A 17119-nucleotide genomic window follows, 5' to 3' on the forward strand; every position below is an offset into this window, starting at 1 on the left:
TTCTTCCAAACACTGACTCCAGCCAGTTCAGCTCACACTGTCTAGCAACAACACTCTGCACCCACTCACAAAGGTAACTAGTCTTCTTGGCCTGCCTGTCTTCCTTACTAAGCCTGCTGCAAGGCAGGTCAGGAACATGGCTGGCTGTATTCATGACTCCTTTTATTTACTTTCCTTAATGAATGACAGCTGACATTAAGGCTGTTTATATCTTCACTTTACATGCCTCTGGAGGAAGAGTGGGAAAACCTGTGTGTAGATTCTCTCCTCATCTGGGACATCAGGGGTTGTTATCAGCATCCATATAGAAGTTCTGTACCTTGGAGGCAATGCAAACACCAAGAGATAAATAGCTGCCTATTACACAGGCACCATTTTCACTGTGAGATGTGCCACCATCACCACTGATTTTCTGACAGGACTAAGTTGTTCTCTAAGAAATGATGGAATGAAGTCATTGGGTGCTGGTGAAATCATTGGACTTTACAGCCTTTACAATCTTTACAACCTACCAGCCAGCCTCCTTAGAGAGAGTCTCCTTAGAAAGTTCCCTTAGAGACTCATGATGGGGCTCATTGGGCCTCACCACAAAACTTGGAAAATCAGGAGAGATGTAGGTAGCTGGGAGGAGGTAGAAGATGGGTAAACAGAAGGAAGAAAGAATGAGGAAAAACCTACAAAGTTGAAAGCCAGAGAGTGAGGAAAAGTAAACTGGATGAGAGGCTTTAGCCTCATGGACAGGACCAAAGAAGGTAGAGGACAAAGAGAAGAAAGTGGAAAAGATTGAAGTGAAGAAATGGCAGACTCCACAGAGAGAGAACAGAATTATCAGAAGAAAGAAATGCATAGCAGAGATGTGGGACAAGGAAAAGTCCTCTCTGGGGCAAACATCAAGTAAGGGAATAGCTCAGAGATGATATATGGATGGAAGAGGAGTCTAGGTCTGAGAGTAGGAGACTGAGGGACTAAGATACCATACCTTTGGGACTTGAAAAGACAGCCTTGGAGATGAGGCATATGAGGAGAGACAGCTCAGAGGAAGATGCAGCTGCCTCTCTATGTGTGCTGGCTGTCACTGTCGCTGTGCAAAAGAACTATATTCATTGTGAAGGCTCTCAACAACTTCTCAACAAACATATTTTTTCACCACCTCACCTCTGAGCACACTTTCTTGGTTGCAAGTAACCATCATGCAGAGAAGCTGTTAATGCTGCAGCTGCCTTGTCAGGAGCATCCTGGCCAACAGAGCTGATGCTTTTACCTGATATCCTGAAAGAAATCTGAACCACCACACAGTGTAGCATTGACAGCATCCTAACACCCTTTTGTGCCAGTCTTCAGAGCAGCAGTGCTCCTCAGTCAATGAGGCAGGTCTTAAAACCTACTTACTGCTCCCCAAACTCTGTGGATGGTCGCTATTTCACAGCTGTGTGACATGGCAATCAAAGCTCTCAATTAACCGTGAGCACCAGAAACATGAAACCCATAGTTGCTTCTTTTTCTCTATCAAGCAAAAATGATTTGTCTTTCTGTTAAGGGGAAGGGCTTTAGCTGGGAGTGATAAGTCTGCTAGCCAGGTGTGTGCTAGTCAGAGCTCTGCCTTTGGAGTAAAACACAACTCTACTGTGCTTAGATAACAAACCTTGGATTGAGTTTACTTGATGCTAGATAAAACCAGTCCACAATGGTTTTCCTGTCCAGTGGATGAAGCCAGCAGGTTTGTCAAAGGTGACTGGAACTGAATTCAATTATTTCTTGTATCTCCTAAGGTCTAGTTTGAGTGTGGCTGGTCATCTACTTTGGAGAGCTGTTACGCCAGGAGAGGAGTGAAGGAACTAGGCAGTCTTGAAAACACAGGTTAGCACGAAGAAAAATTGCAGTCTCTGGTTACGAGTAAATTAATGAGAAGTACGGAAATCTGAATATTCCTAGCACACCCTCTCTGCAGTATCTGGCAAAGTTAACACCCAGGGCTGGCAATGTGCATATGAAGAAATATGTAGATTATACTTAAAAAGTAAAACTCTTATAAGGCAGCCAGTCACAACCAATATTGGAAGCATTCCCTTTTATCCCCATGCCTAGTAAGACTGTGAACTCTCTGAACTCTCTCTCTGAGAGATCTTCAGAATCAAGTTAACCATCTTTCAGCAAGGGATTAAATATAGTTGAACCTCTTAGGTCAGACTCCATGGGAGCTGTGTGTGCACAGGTGCGTGTGCAGACTAGATGGCTTTTTTTCCTTAAGTCATTCTCAAGCCTATTCCTTACAATTATATCAGTTTTCCAGATGGGGAACAAAAGTTTCAGAGAGACTAAAGCTAATATTTTCATTCTCAGGCTCTTATGTTCAGATTAACCAACAAATCTGTGTCTGCACACACTACAGTCACACCGTTGTGGCCCCACAAGATGAGTGTCTGCATCACTATTTACCTCAGGTCATGCAGCAAGACAATGACAAGCTGAAAGTGAAACCCAGGTCTGACCACTACCCCTGCAGCACGTTTGCTGGATCACAAGAGCCAAATATATTTGTCTTCATTTAACATGCTTTTTTCCTAGCCTCTTGAGTAATTTCCTTCCCTTATAGGTTATAAATCACATATATACAAAGTAAACAATTATTTAAAGAACACTTATATTTAAGCTCAGAAAAGGAGTTTGAGTCTAACTCCCTAGTGGCTGAGATGTGACTGGCTGGTAAATATAACTTGGCTTCACTATATGAAGGTGTTTTATGGCTTCAATACCAGATGGCTTGCAAAACAGTGTTCAGTGCACTAGAATGCTACTGTGGGTGAATGCCCTTGCTGCAAGTTAACTTAATACTGCTTTCATTCATTTCACCTAAATCAAACTACACTGCTCTCAACCCCAAAAGCACACCCACACACATCAGGCTTTGCCCCAAGTTAACTCAATCAGTTTAAACAACTCCATTTCATTGTATGCCACTTTCAGATAGAGACAAGGTAACAGAGGTTTCCCTTTACTTCTCTGAGTCACACCACAATTTCATTTTGTCTCTGATCCTGTTGCTGATAAAGACTGAGTGAGGAAATGCAGGAGTGGAACCATTCCCAGTGACTTCAATAGCATTCACAGTAGCAAGTATAAAAAGTAATCTGTTGATATGAAAAGCGATATTCTTCATGTTTATTAAGTATAGATTAGCAGCAGAAACACCACCAGAAGTTTTAAATGAGCAATATAAAGGATCTAAAAGAAATCAATACAGTGGGAAGAATCACTGTGACCATGTTCTAAACAACCCAGCACCTAGTACCTGTTCTCTCCTTCTACTCCTTTGTGTAGCAAATGTATTTGTGTGAGGGATGCTTTCTCCCCTCTGTACCTCATTCTAACAATCAATGGACTTGCAACAGCTCTGAATAATGCACCCGTAATGTTGAGACTTAAGCTTATGAAATGGAAATTTGATGTGAAGATTCATAGGCATTACATCTACAAGACACACACTCACTGATAACTTTCCTCCCAGCCAGTGCATAAGGAACGTCACGGCAGTTGAAAGAAGAGTTAGACCTACTGTGTTTTTGATGTGTGCTGGGGATGGGGAATAATATTTCTAATAAAGCCCAATTGAAAGGCTACCAGACCATGGTCTCTATGTTCTTGACTGACAAGAATAGAAAGAAGGGTACGATATGGAAATCCTGATTATAAACTTCATTCCCAAAGCAAACTGTATTTGTCGAGTAGCTGGACTTAGAACTGTAGTTTGGACCATTCCATAGAACAGCTTTTGGTAAACACAGATCTGGAATCAAGCTCTGATTTCTAATATCCCAGGAGCCCACTGCCTGGGGCTGGAGATGGCTCCACGTAAAGTGAAAAGCTTTGGAGTCTTGGTCACATCCAAAATCTGTTAGGGTCATGCTTCCTATCCCCACATGATTGAAAAGAAAGCCAGAGTTGGGAGTTCAGCATCTTATCACCTGTTGTTTCAACCAAAGTCTTGTGAAACTTGCCTGAGCAAGAGCTTTGCTTTCATACCTGAACCTGAACTCTAAATGTCCTTGATGTTACAACTAACCTGAGCCCATTACTGAGTATGGACACGGGTGCTGGTTTCATGAGGTCACTGAAGCTTTGAATTCCCAGAGCTATCTGGAAGAAATACAAGACTTAATTTGCAGTGGTTTGGGGGTGTTTTGGTTTTGTTTTGTTGTTGTGTTTTTTTGGTGTCTTTTTTTTCTGAGAGTTCTCCTGAGCTCAGAAATATTTCTCCAATGTGGAAAAGCTGGAAAACTCAGACAGACAACTTGTCTCATTCTCAACAGCAAGGTGGAAGGACAAATTTAAGTTTGAAATAAGGAAGTAGCAGCTCTTTACGCTATTTGCATCCCATCTGTTCCCAACCATGTAACAACCATTCCCCATACCTTTGAATCACAGACCATCATAACAAGAGGAGGAGCTGGGAAGCTAAAGGTGGGCAACAGTGAAACCCATTTGCTTCTGGGATGCAGAAAAAACACTCAAGCCCCTTCACCACAGCGTAGCAGACATCACAGTACTGATGGCAGATCCTAAGTAAGAGCCATAGGAGGAAAAAAAGGAAGAAGTTGTTCATACTCAAGGCACAGAACACTTTATTCTTTGCAGGACCACATGGGGAAGAAACCAACCTCCGAGCTAGTAGGGAGGTGAAGCCCGGTGCAGAAAAGCGTTAGCACGTGGGCAGCATTAGGCGATGTAGTTCTTCATCCCTCCGGAGGATGTCACCATAGAGCCACCAAAAAGAGGCGAGCTTTGTGACCCAAATGCGGACGGAGAAGGAGTAAATGCCGAGTGTTTAACAGCTAGCTCTTCGGACAATAGCCCCAGATCTCCAAGTTGACTTTCACAGAGGTAACCAACTTTCCCTAGGCCAAGTGTGCAATTTGTGGAAGGGCAAATGCAGCAAAACCCATCATGATTTGAGAGATGTGCAACAAGTTAGCCTGGAAAACAAATGGAGTGCATGCTCTAGGTGACTAGACTGGGCAAAAGCATGGACTGCTCACATGCTTTACAGTTGTGTCTGCATTCAAGCTCTTTTGTTGATGTGTGCGTGGACGTGTGTGTGGAGGATGCATTCACACATAAGGAAGACAAGCAAAGAAACTATGAATGTGGAGATTGTGTTCACAAATAGCAGGAACATTCTGCGTTCTGCAGCCATTGAACAAGTGCACCCAGGAAAGAGCTGATCTATATGCTTGTTCATCCACTTCTGTGGTTTGTGGCACAAAAAGATAGTCTTTTGTTTTCTGCATGTTTCTCCCAGCAGCAAACCACAGACAAAAGGAAGAACCATTAAAGATGATCAAGGCACAGTTCTGTAATATCTGCTTCCCCAAATGAAACATTTTAACTTTGAAAGTCTAAGGCCACGCCAGCTTTTCTACTGAGCTACTTCTATCCTCTGCTGCTTTTAGTCCTTCACGTGGGACACAGAGACATACATGCCTTTGCCACAAGCCTCAGTCTAAGAAGACAGGAGAGGATCACAAGTGGAAATGCTGTACCAGTTATGCAGAGCACTGAAAAACAATCTCTAGGCTACCATGAAACCTTAGAACCTAATACAGCTTAAAGTACCGTTTCTGCAGCCCACATCATACGCCTTTTCCCCATCTTGAGTATCTACATGGACAAGGACCTCGTGATTGTAATACTCAGTTTGACAAAGTATCTTGAGATCCTTCAAGAAAAATAACTCCTTGAGGGAAATCCTGCAGTTATTGATAGTATCCAAGAAAATGGAAGGCAGGCTGTGTAGCTCAGCCCCTGTACCAAACACAGTGAGTTTAAATACAAGCAAGCTAACCTACAGAACCTCTGGGTTTTACTCTATCAGATCCTTTACCTACTGTTACTCTGTGTGCATGCATTAGTTTCCCTATGAAAGCGTATCATCCAGGAGCAAGTCATCATCTCTTCCTAAGTATAGTTTAATAAGTCCAAATCCAGGAACTGACCCAGACTACATCCAGTGCTAAAGAATCACTTGCCAGTCAGCCATACAAGCTGTGTCTTAATCTCCTCTCTTCTTTGATGCTATTTGTTCGGGGGGGGGTTGGTTTTGTTTGGTTGGGTTTTTTTACATACATAGATTAAATTTCTCACCAGCCCACCATCTCATTGAAATATGTTACAGAGGAATTGGAGGAAGGTGGACACCAGGAAAAAATGACCAGCAGAAAATAGCATTAGAAGGCTTAGTGAAGAGTCTGATTTTTAGCCATGTACACTATCTCATTCCTACACATCAGCAATGCTCTCTAATGCAAGGGAGTCTCTATCACAGGGGAAGGAAAAGTGCTTTTTTAGCTGTCACTGTGTATGGAAACTCATCAAAGAAAATATGCCAGAACCCTAGAGTCAGGAAATCCCAAGGCTACCAAGTTTCTCCTCCCCAAATAACTGCATTCACCAATCCATGCCCAAAGCTCTTGCCACATATTGTATCCCACTCCCCCTCCATGGCTGTGAAGGTGACCTAAAGAAATTTTTCTCTGTCCTGCCCACCAGCTAGCAACAAGAATTCTTGGCTAGTGATAGGCTCAGGAAATGTCTTGCATGTATCTTACCTTGTTTAGGAGCTCTTTCTCAGTAACATCCTCCCATCACTTGCAACACAGAGACAGACATGTAAGAAAGCAGTCAGAAAAAAAATAAAAAAGAACCATAGCCTTTCATTCTCCCTGCTTTCAAAGCTTGCTTGTCCCTGATATTCACCTACCCCCAACCTGAGGAGAGTCATAGCTAAGTGATGTTGAATTCCCATTCTCAGCATCCATATTTCTGATCCTCATCAGCACATCTCACCCTATTCTCCAGAGTAGAGTTGTAAAAAGGGCATGGCAGGGGATGCATGCTTCACTGGCATCAAGAATGTTCTGCTGGCAAGATGGCCAGCAGCACCTGGAAAAAGGACTACTCAGTCATCAAGACATCTCACAATAGCTCTGCTCCACGGCTTCCTGTACCAGAGACCATATGAGTTAATAGGAGGGCCTGTTTGGTTTACTCAAAAGTGAACATGTGAAAGGATTTCCTCCATTTTCCCTGCCTTTTGTTGCAGAAATGTTCAAGACCCTCTTAAGAGAATCTGCTGAAACATTTTGTGTGCACTTGGTGTTGGCACACGCATGCACAGACTCATCCATTTGCTCACAAACCAGCAGCAACACAGCTGGGAAGATCCTGGTTAGGTGCTGACACAGGCACTTGCTTGCCTAAAGTAAACAAAGCTGGGATACAAAATGTTTCTTCCAAGAGAAATACAGTAACCTGCAAAACCTTATCAATGTGTTTGATGAAACCAGAATTTATCCTGACAATTCTCACAATATCTTTCCTTTTGGGGGAGAGTGTCAAAGAATTTGAGTTTGACTTCCCCTTCCCAGTACCATATCGATCATCAAGTTACCTCATTCCTGAGTGTTATCTGAGGCTATCCCCATTAGAGGTTCTCTTCATCATGACCTAAACCATGGCATAAGGAAGAAAAATCTCCTGAGCATCCCAGATCCTCATGGGGAAGCTCTCATTGACACTAACTTCTAAAAACATGATCACCTCAAAAGTGTGAAGCATCCTTTCATGGTTTTTTGTCTGTCTCAGGACTTGAATGTACAGTTAGTCCTTGTGCTAGAACAGATTTCCTTCTGATATTCTTTGCTGGAAGGGGATATAACCAATAGGAATTGTCATTTAAAGTAACATCTGTGGAACCCATTGTAGTGGACAATCCCACACAGCTCAAGCATTTTAGCAGTTACTTCCATGTAAAACTCCAATAACTTGAACCTTTTGTTGCTTTTTAATGATAAATAACCACTCTGCAGCATTGTCAAGTCTTCTAACTGGTATTATTTTTGGCTAGGTACTTCTGTTGCAATAGGTACAATTTACAGGTTAAAACTCCAGCCTACTAGGTGCTGCACAAACCTAATAAACCATTCTGTATCTTAGGAAATTTTGCTCTAGATTGTTAGACAGAGATGTGCAGAAGAATGACGTAAGGGGCAAGCCAGTGACAGGGAATGGGTAGTATAGCAGAATACTGACAGGGCTATCATGGGAATAAAATGCAAAGATGCTATTAATGTCATGCCAAGGTCACGTAACCAAAAGATGAAAAATGCAAACGTTAAGATTCCTACAACAACTTCCTGAAAATGGCAATGCAGTCATCTCATTTACTGTAAGGCCTATAGCTGAAAACATATTTACAGGAAAATTTTAAAGTAGCTGTTGAAAAATACTGAGGAATGACAACACAATGCATGTGCAGCAGGGCTGAATTACTACTGCTGTTGGGTCTGTAGATTTCTGTGTTTAATAAGCACTCTCAGGATGTCTGGGGGAAATTTGAGAAGGACCAGGGAAAATAAACACACAGAGAAAAGTGCAAAATGTTTGGCAAAACATCAGTTTGCCTTAACTAATAATAAGCTTCTGCTGGCAACAGTTGATATTGACCAAGAAATGTGTGCTTTCCAGTCTCCTTATTTCCAGAAAGTGTGAATGCTCAGATGCTGAATCTTTCCATGCTCTATCTATGGAGATCAACATTTTTCTTAAAATCCTGACAGTTTTCCTCCATCAAAATTATTCAAAAGCCCAAGAACATCAGTGAAGACCTTGCTGGTGACTGCCTTAGATTTTGAATCTAGGATGAACGCTCTGTGTTTCAGCTTGGAAAACCAATATATGAGCAAAGTCGGGCAATTTTTAAAACCATCTTCCCGTATCAGTCAAAGCAGCAAAGGATCTACCCCATTGAATGATGAAAAAATACAATTCACCTTTGTCAGAGAAGTACAGACCTCGCCAGCCTTGGAAATCATACCTTCAAGGTCAGACTATCATGAATGAGAAAATCAAGGCTGTAATACCAGCATCCACTATTAAACTGGCTGGCCTAATAACATGCAGATCTTCATTGCACAGTTGCTGCTTACTGTCAGTCATATCAAGGGTAAGTATTACCAGCCAAATTCATTGTAGTTACAGAAATCAGGGTGGTGAAAGGTGAGGGGGGAAGAAGGGAGCGGCAGGAGGCAATAAGAAGTCCTTTTTTATATGAATAAAGTTTTATTGAATTTTAGACAATTAGAAAGAACAAAGAAAGAGGAGCAAACAGTCTCATGGAAGGTAGGAACCAGAAGAGCTTTCCCAGTAGAGGAGGGGGCCTGCTGAGAATAGTATTCCTGTAAATGCTTCACAGGGGTTGTTTCAAAAGCAGAGAATGTGTCTGGGCTTTCCTTTGATTGTTTTGGGATTTTTATCCCCCTCTCACATTAGAGCTTCCAAAGCCACTCTTCTTCCACCACCACTCCTACCATCCAACAGGAAAGTGAGCAGACAGGCAGGAAAAAAGACTGCTCTGGTGAAACGTGTACACACACGTAGAAGAACAGTCTGCTTTCACTGTTGTGGACATTTACATCCATTCTGCATGGAGCTGAGTAGAGGGGGAAGGAAAGGAGGTTGGATTTCTTTTCTCCATTTTCCTTTCTTTTCTTATTTTAGGCAAAGAAGGCACAAAATCTCAGCCAAGCTTCAAATCTAGCAGTGCCTGGGAGCCTCCAGCTTCTCAAAATGCCAATGTGTCCATGTGGGAACCCAGCCTTCACCTCTCACCCCTCTTCCTCAGGGTCTGTGTTTGCCTTTGAAAGGTATCACCACTCAGGCAGAAGGCGCTGCCCAAGGTTTGTACACTGCTAGGGAAAGTAAAGCCGTGCTGGGACAAGGAAAGTGGGGATGAGGAAGAGTCTGTTGGCTTAGACCATTTTTCCAATGTGTGAGTTATGGAAAGTCACCTGTTACTTTCCACATTGCTTTTCCAAGAGCAGACCTGAGAGGGCTCTGGTACTATTGGAGGTGGTCACTGCTTTTATGTGTCCAAGGGTTGGTGTTATGCAGGAGGGCCAAGACACCCATTCAGGCATGGCCCTTTTGAGCCAGCACTCTCTAGAAGGGTAAGTCCTTGCCCTCAGTCCAGCCCTCCAAATGGCACCAGGTTCCTACAGTGGTTTCAACTCCTGACTTTGATTAAGGCTATTTAGTTGTGATAGAAAAAGGATTGGTGCCAGCCATAACCACCTCCCTGGCTGCAAGGAGATGGCAGAGCCACTGGCAGATGTCACCGGTATCTGGCCTCAGGACATTGAGGGAAGTAGAGGAGGCAGAGATAGCATATGGGCTTCCACAGGGTTACCCCCTCCATTAAGCCCTTGCTTTTACCCTGTTTAAGGAAAAGATTTGGAAATGAATCCTGCTAGCCTCAGCATCTGTGAAGTCTGTGCACGTGGGAGAGTGGGAATGAAAACTGTGATGTCTCTTTGTGAGAGCCCCAAGCAAAATGTGTGCCCAGCCATGCCAGCCAGCCCTCAATAGCCTGATAAGCCTGATGCAAACACTAAAGCTGTGGGGTTTGAAGCCACATGCTTCAAACCAGAGAAGCCCTGAGGCAACAGAGGCTGCTGGATCTGCCTGCTGCTCTGCCACACCACCCTGCTCCTCTCTGCCTCCTGAATAAACCCAGCAGCCACCAAGAAAAAAGCCATGAGCCCTACCTCAGCAGCAGAAGCAGCAGCAGGAGCAATGCACCATCACTCCACACAGGAGCATCTTGGGGAAAGATGCTCAGATGGCTGCATCCTCCACAGCCATGAACAAGGCTCTGGCAGTGCCCTGAGCTAGTATAGTCTGAGGAGGACCTGTGTGTGTCAGTGTGCATGTTGGGGTGGGAGAAGAACTGCAAAAAATAAAGACAAATGCTCCCAGGTTCATGGTCTCGCCCAGCCATCCATTTGGCTAGGTTGGTGGCTGTGCCTTCATCTTGTTCTCCAGCCTGGCACGTGCCTCCTCACATGTGGCCCAGCATGCTACCTTCCCTCATCCAGAAGCAGGGCCAAGGCTGTGGGGAGGGGGCTTAGGCCACCATGTTGAAGCCTACCACATCACAGCACTCCTCCCTGTTTATCCCTCCCTGCCCCGGCGCAGGCTGTGACCCTCTCAGAAATAAAACAGCAACAACAACGGAAAAAAAATAATATATATATCTCCCCAAACCTCCCTCAAAGACCCAAATGGATGGAACTGACCCTCGACAAAACCAATGGGAAACAAAAGCCAAAGTCCTCCCTAAGGTCAGGGCCAGGTGCAGATCTCGGTTGGGGCCCAACAGTCAGGGAGCATGTTCCAACCTCCCTGCTCCCCCAGCCTTGGCACATCCACGGCATCCAGTGGCACAAGGAGCCTCGGCAGCTGGTGGGGTTACTGCACCCCAGGGCTGTCCCACTGGCCAGCAGTGTCTCCTTGGGAGGGGAGGGCAGGGCAAGGGGGAGAGGCAAGTTTGTGTATGTCCCACCGCCTCACCACCTTTCAGGAAGGAGTAGGGTCTCTTTGCCCCACTGGGTACAAGCAGTCCCTTGTTCAGCTCTTGGCTGCTGACGCAGCCCTACACAAGGGAGCCAGCTCGGCTCTGAGCGGGCACCATGACAGGGACAGCCCCGATCCGCTCCAGCGTGGCCTGGCTGACAGCATAGGAGCGGGTGTGTGGCGGTCGCGGCTTCCTGCTGACAGAGCCATTGCTCCGAATCACCTCCTGAGGAGATGGTGCCGTGCTGGCTGTCACCACCAGCGTCTTAGGGGGAGCAGGGGATGGGTGGCCGCCATTGGCATAGACAGGGCGGGTGCTCGTGCTCCCTGAGCGGGAGAAGGGGGGCTGGTGGGCTTCGTTGCTGTTGCTGAAGCGAGTGAAGGAGTCTGTGGCATGGTTGGCTTTGGGATCATTCCAGTAGCGGCTGTTGTAGGTGTTGGAGGAGGTGAGGGTGTCGTTCTCTGATGAGGATGCATCAGCGTGGAATGTCTTTGTGGCAGAGGAGCATTTGGGTGGCAGGTCATCCTCCCTGGGAAGAAGAGGGTGTGAGGACATATGGAAGATGATGCCACACTTCCCCAAATCCCTGCCCCACTGCAGTGCGCTGGGGTCAACATCATCAGTTCATAGAATCATAGAATTCTTTGATTGGAAAAGACTCTTAAAAGATCATCAAATCCAACCACTAACCTAACACTGTCAAGTCTATTCCATGCCATTGCTTCTACATTGCTTTTAAGTCTCTCTAGGGATGGTGACTCCACCACCTCCCTGAGCAGCCTATGTTGGTGTCCAACCGGCCTCTTAGTGAAAAAAGTCTCCCTAATCTGAAATCTAAATCTCTGCTGGCACAACTTGAGTCCATTTCCTCTTGTCCTATCACTCATTACTTGGGAGAAGAGACTGATCTCCACTTCTCTACAACCTCCTTTCAGGTAGTTGTAGAGAGATCCTGTCTCCCCTCAGCCTCAGACTAAACATCCCCAGCTCCCTCAGGTGCTCCTCATCAGGCTTTTTCTCCAGATCCTTCACCAGCTCTGGTGACTGTCTCTGAACATGCTCCAGTATCTCAGTGTCTTTCTTGTAGTCAAGGTCTAAAGACTCACTACAAGAAAACATTAAGGTGCAAGGTAAAGGACAGTACCAGTGTGAACCAGCATTGCTCCTTGTCCCATTTTCTCACACCTCTTTGCAGGACCCACCTCTGTGCATGTTAATTACTCTGTGTGCCTACCGCTGAGACAAACAACTCACATGTCTAGGCAGTGTTCGTATTAGTACCAACTAGTGCTAGTACGTACTAGTTGTCACAGGCACTAGTACTTCACAGGCAATCAGAATGACTGTACAACCAATGAAACTGATTCTCATGAAAGCTACATGAAGCTACCAAAGGGAAACATTGTGTCTGTAACACCAGAGAAGATCACCATTGTACCTCCAGAGCTCCTCAGCTATCAGTGTCTGGTATTGTGAGACAAGATCCTCACCACGTCTTTCTCCTACAGAGCTAACAACATCAAGTCAAAACTCTCAATAAAGGCTTTACTGAAAACAAAATCTGTTGTTATCATTCTTCATTTGCTCCCTCCATTTTCTGGACATAAAAGGACAATTTCCTCTAGAAGGGACTACACTCAGTATTAGCAAGAGATTTCTGATTGCCTTCCTGTCAGTCACAGCTTTTGCAGGGTGATCAGAGGTCCCCTGCCACCAGCTTTCCCTGACCCTTACCTTATCTCATTGGGAATCTCCTCCTCCTCTTCTTCTTTGTGTTTATTTTTCCAGTAAAACAGTGCCACGGCCACCAACACAATGCAAACAACAAGCACAACAGCGCCTGTGGCCACTGCTCCTGCAATCAGGCCGACACTTCGCTGGTGGGCTGTGGGGATGATTGAACAGAGAATGAAGAAGTAGTCAGGGCTGGGCTGTGCCCATCCATGAACATTTTGAAACTACTGTGGCTTGGGAGGGGGAAAGGGCAATGTCCCCATTCCCAGGGCACAACACTCTTCAGATATAGAGGTACATGGTGGCTCACAGCAAACATGGTTACACAATTTACTGTCACGAGACAGAAGTAGATGGTCAAACCTCCCTTGGAAAAATACTTACGTGCAATGACTTGCAGGTCCAGAAGGCAAGTGCTGGTTCCAATGGCATTTGAAGCCACACATTGGTAAAGACCTGAGGACACAGTGCTGATATTTCGGAGAGTGACAGTGCCCTGGACTTGGTCTAGTCAGAGAGAAAAGAAGGATTTAAATCCCTCCCCCCATTGAGGAAAATCATTAAAAGGCAAAGCCAGAAAATAGAGAATTTTAGTGTGAGACTCTTAAGAGAGAAATAAATTAGGAAATAACCTTGAGATGGAAGCATTGTGCGTGCACACACACACACATACAGACAAGATTAAGTCTTAAGGAGCTTACACTAGATGTTTCTTTTTCGTCTTACAGATTAATTTCTGCAAATGAAAGCTTGGGACTCTGAGTATTGTGTGAGAAAAGGGAGGAAAGAAGGGATATGTAATTACCTATATCCAGATCTACATGCTAAATTCAATCCTATCCTGCAGGACCCCTGCTCTCCCATCACTGTGCTCATCACCCCCTGCTCTGCCAATTTTCATTATTCCGGAATTCTGTAAAACTGAAATGCTTGTATATTCTTAAAATACAACAAGATATAAAGGAAAAATACAGCCATCACTACTTGATCAGGACACCTAGGCTAAGAAATCTTATGGATGGGACTTGGATCTGTGCAATAGCCAGTCTGATCAGAGCCTTGATTCTACACACATCTGAAAGACAGCTCTGGCAGTAGCTTACTGGAGAACAGTGACCTCACTTTGAGAAGCTGTCAGCATTTTCCTGGGGTGACTCTTCTTCCCTTCTCACAGTTTCTAATCTATGAAACCAATGTTTAACTTGGTTTACAATGCAGTTGAGTCCGCAGCTGAAATCTCCAGCCACGTGCCAACATTAAGCACCAATGTTCTCTCTCCCTTCCATTCAACCAGGCCCTTCAATGACAGACGCTCAATGAGCCATGTCACTTTTGACGGCTCTTATTTCCAAGAGGGCAATCAACAGAATAAACACCTTGTGTGGCAGTTGGGGGCAACTTAGGAACATTGTCCAGTTTCTCCCAGAGGTATGTTGGCCGGGGAATTCCTTCTTCCGAGCTGCAAGTCAGTGTGATATCACTACCCACATCCACGGACCCCTGGATTCTGCAAAGCGGTGCAGAAGGAGGAACTGCAAGAGAAGAGGGGAAGGGGACAGCAAATCAGGAAATATGACCAAACAATGGAGTGCAGGCTCTTTCTGGACATGCAATGCCATGAAAAACAAGGACACTGGCATGAACTGATAAGGGGAAAAAGAGGGAGTCAGCAAACAGGAACTCATGAAGGTTTAGGGGATGACAATTCACAAAGATTCCTGACCCATCAGCCCATCGAGTTACAGACTACTGGTGATTTTCACAGGATGTAGTTCTCTTAGATCCCTTCCTAGAGAAAAAGGTAAACATTTCTGTCTTTGAGGCAGCAAGGGTGGTGAGAGCTAATAGGGCAAACAGAATTTTCTATGGTCAGGTTTTACTTTCATATCCCTGTAACGGCACACACTCTGGAGCATTTAATATCCTAGGCAGCATCCAGTACTAATTGATCTCATGAAAAGGAAGCAAAGGTCTAGAATTTTCTTCTTCTGTTGCTATGCACAAAACCCTTATCATCCCTTCAGCTCTCGAGGATGCCCTTGTGCTTTATTCACCTGTTTCCAGTGCATGCATTATTATATTACTTTGCTATGATACACTATCATGCACAGAGGATCTCCTTGTCCCTGTCCCTCCTCTGTCCCTTGTAATACCAATAAACGCACCCAAGACAGTAAGTCCAATGACTCCAATGTTTCTGACACCTCGGTCGGGAAGATTGTTGACCAAACACTGGTATGTGCCAGTATCTGACAGCTGAGTGTTGTTGATGAAGATGGAGGCACTGGTGGTTGGCATTGTCACAGCAAACCCCACTCGCCCATAGAACTGGGGTGCACCACCAAAGATCTGACCCCCTTGGTAGAGAATAACCTGGAAAAGAAAGGAAGGCTCAAACAACACTTTGCAGGAATCGAGGAGGGAGCTAGCAAAACATGAGCTTCTAAAGCCAAAAAGACCAGTTCCTAAAGGACTTCTAAATAACCAGACCTCAATATCCAATCACCTCAGGCAGACTCATCCTGGCAGAGGTGTTTTCTCTCAAAGAGGAATACATATTCTGTTTTAGGTCAATAAAAATGTTCACAAAGGTAACAGACCAGACACGTACCCAAGTTTTCTGTCTTAGCTGGATTGGTAATACCAGCCTGATGCATATAATAGCCATTACCATCTGGACAGGATCAATGTAGTTAAGCAGACTCTCTGCAGGTCAGTGAGTACTTTGCTGGAAGGCATCAGTCCGATGGACAGTACCACTTTGAGTCTCTGTCAATAAGACCCCGCCATGATTTGACGTTGCTTACTGAAGTTCATTGGGATGAACCGAATGACAAGAAATGCAGTCTTTGAACCTGCACAGCCTTTACAAGTTAGATGGCTTATACAGCAATTAGTCCAAGTCCCTAAGGAGGAAGTACTCTTTGGTGCAGGTTCTCACAACTGAATACCAAATGTGGTGAGGGCATTGTGATCTCAAGACAGCTGTGTTTCAGTGCAATGGCATTCCTCTATAGTAACAGCATGTGGATAAAAAACAGGCCAGCATATCTCAGGTTATTATTCTTGTGCCTACCACAACAGACCTTCACTTGCTAATGTTTGCAAGAATGGACTTGCATAATCATCAGACAGTGAAAAAGTAGGAAGAGAAGTAAAAGGGGAGATGAGCCTGTGAGATGCATGTTTTACATAGACTTCACAGGTTTAAGCCTGCAGCTGCTCCCAAGTCTTGCAAATCCCATATCCAGTGCCCCAAAACCTGCATTACATCTCCTGTGCTTTTTTGAACACACACATCACCAGAGGTCCAGGGTAGCAATGTCATCTTACATACACCTGCTGCAATTGCACATCAGGACACAGTGCACATCAGTAAATAAAGCATTGAAGAAATCAGATTCATGTAAGATCCAGAGGACATGTTCAGCAATGAAGGAAAAATGAAGTTCTGGGACAACCAGAGACCTGGCCTTGTAAAGACTCTACATGCAGTCAGCATAAAAAGGGTGAGAGCAAATCCCAAAGAAAGGACCTACCTGTTGAGGCTGGTTGGCGTTGGAAAGAGGAATGACCATCCAGATGACATTAAGGTTAGTGAGAGCAGCGTTAGTTGTGAAGGTGCAGGGTAATACTGCTGTCTGGCCTCTGGCAACCTGGATACTCCCTGAACTGACTGACACCTCCAAAGGACACACTAGACCTGCAAAGACAATGATACCCAGTTCAAGCATTTCAGAAAGACACTCAGTTCAAGCATTTCAGAACACCCAGCTCAAGCATACGCTTGCAAGTCCTGACTGCAGCATCCTGTTTTTACACAACTGTACCTTACTGTGGAAAAATAATGGCAAGGAGGATTGTAAATACACTCAAGTGACGTTCACCTGGGGCACAGAAAAATACATATATCCTTCTAATTCTTTTCTATCCTTGTGTTTTTGACGTATGTGTTCAGATATCATAGGCCTGTGATAA

At 44.7% G+C, this 17119-nt stretch overlaps 1 protein-coding gene across 4 annotated transcripts; it reads right to left on the reverse strand.

The window, feature by feature from the left end:
• Nucleotides 1–11485: 11485 nt before the first annotated feature.
• IGSF11 (immunoglobulin superfamily member 11) lies at nucleotides 11486–16751 on the reverse strand. Of its 4 annotated transcripts, none has more exons than XM_061988724.1 (6): nucleotides 16681–16751; nucleotides 15307–15514; nucleotides 14518–14673; nucleotides 13598–13648; nucleotides 13142–13292; nucleotides 11486–11936 (listed from the first exon to the last, which is right to left on the reverse strand). In XM_061988724.1, the coding sequence occupies exons 1-6, from the start codon at nucleotides 16717–16719 to the stop codon at nucleotides 11486–11488; spliced, it is 1056 nt and encodes a 351-aa protein (XP_061844708.1). In that variant the 5' UTR covers nucleotides 16720–16751. The 4 variants fall into 4 exon arrangements, with proteins under 4 accessions (XP_061844708.1, XP_061844710.1, XP_010196778.2 ...); XM_061988726.1 differs by having other exon boundaries at nucleotides 13142–13207; nucleotides 13597–13648; XM_010198476.2 differs by having other exon boundaries at nucleotides 13526–13648.
• Between the last annotated feature and the right edge of the window lie 368 nt (nucleotides 16752–17119).

This window comes from Colius striatus, chromosome 1 (assembly GCF_028858725.1).
Source record: "Colius striatus isolate bColStr4 chromosome 1, bColStr4.1.hap1, whole genome shotgun sequence".
Lineage (NCBI taxonomy): Eukaryota > Metazoa > Chordata > Aves > Coliiformes > Coliidae > Colius > Colius striatus.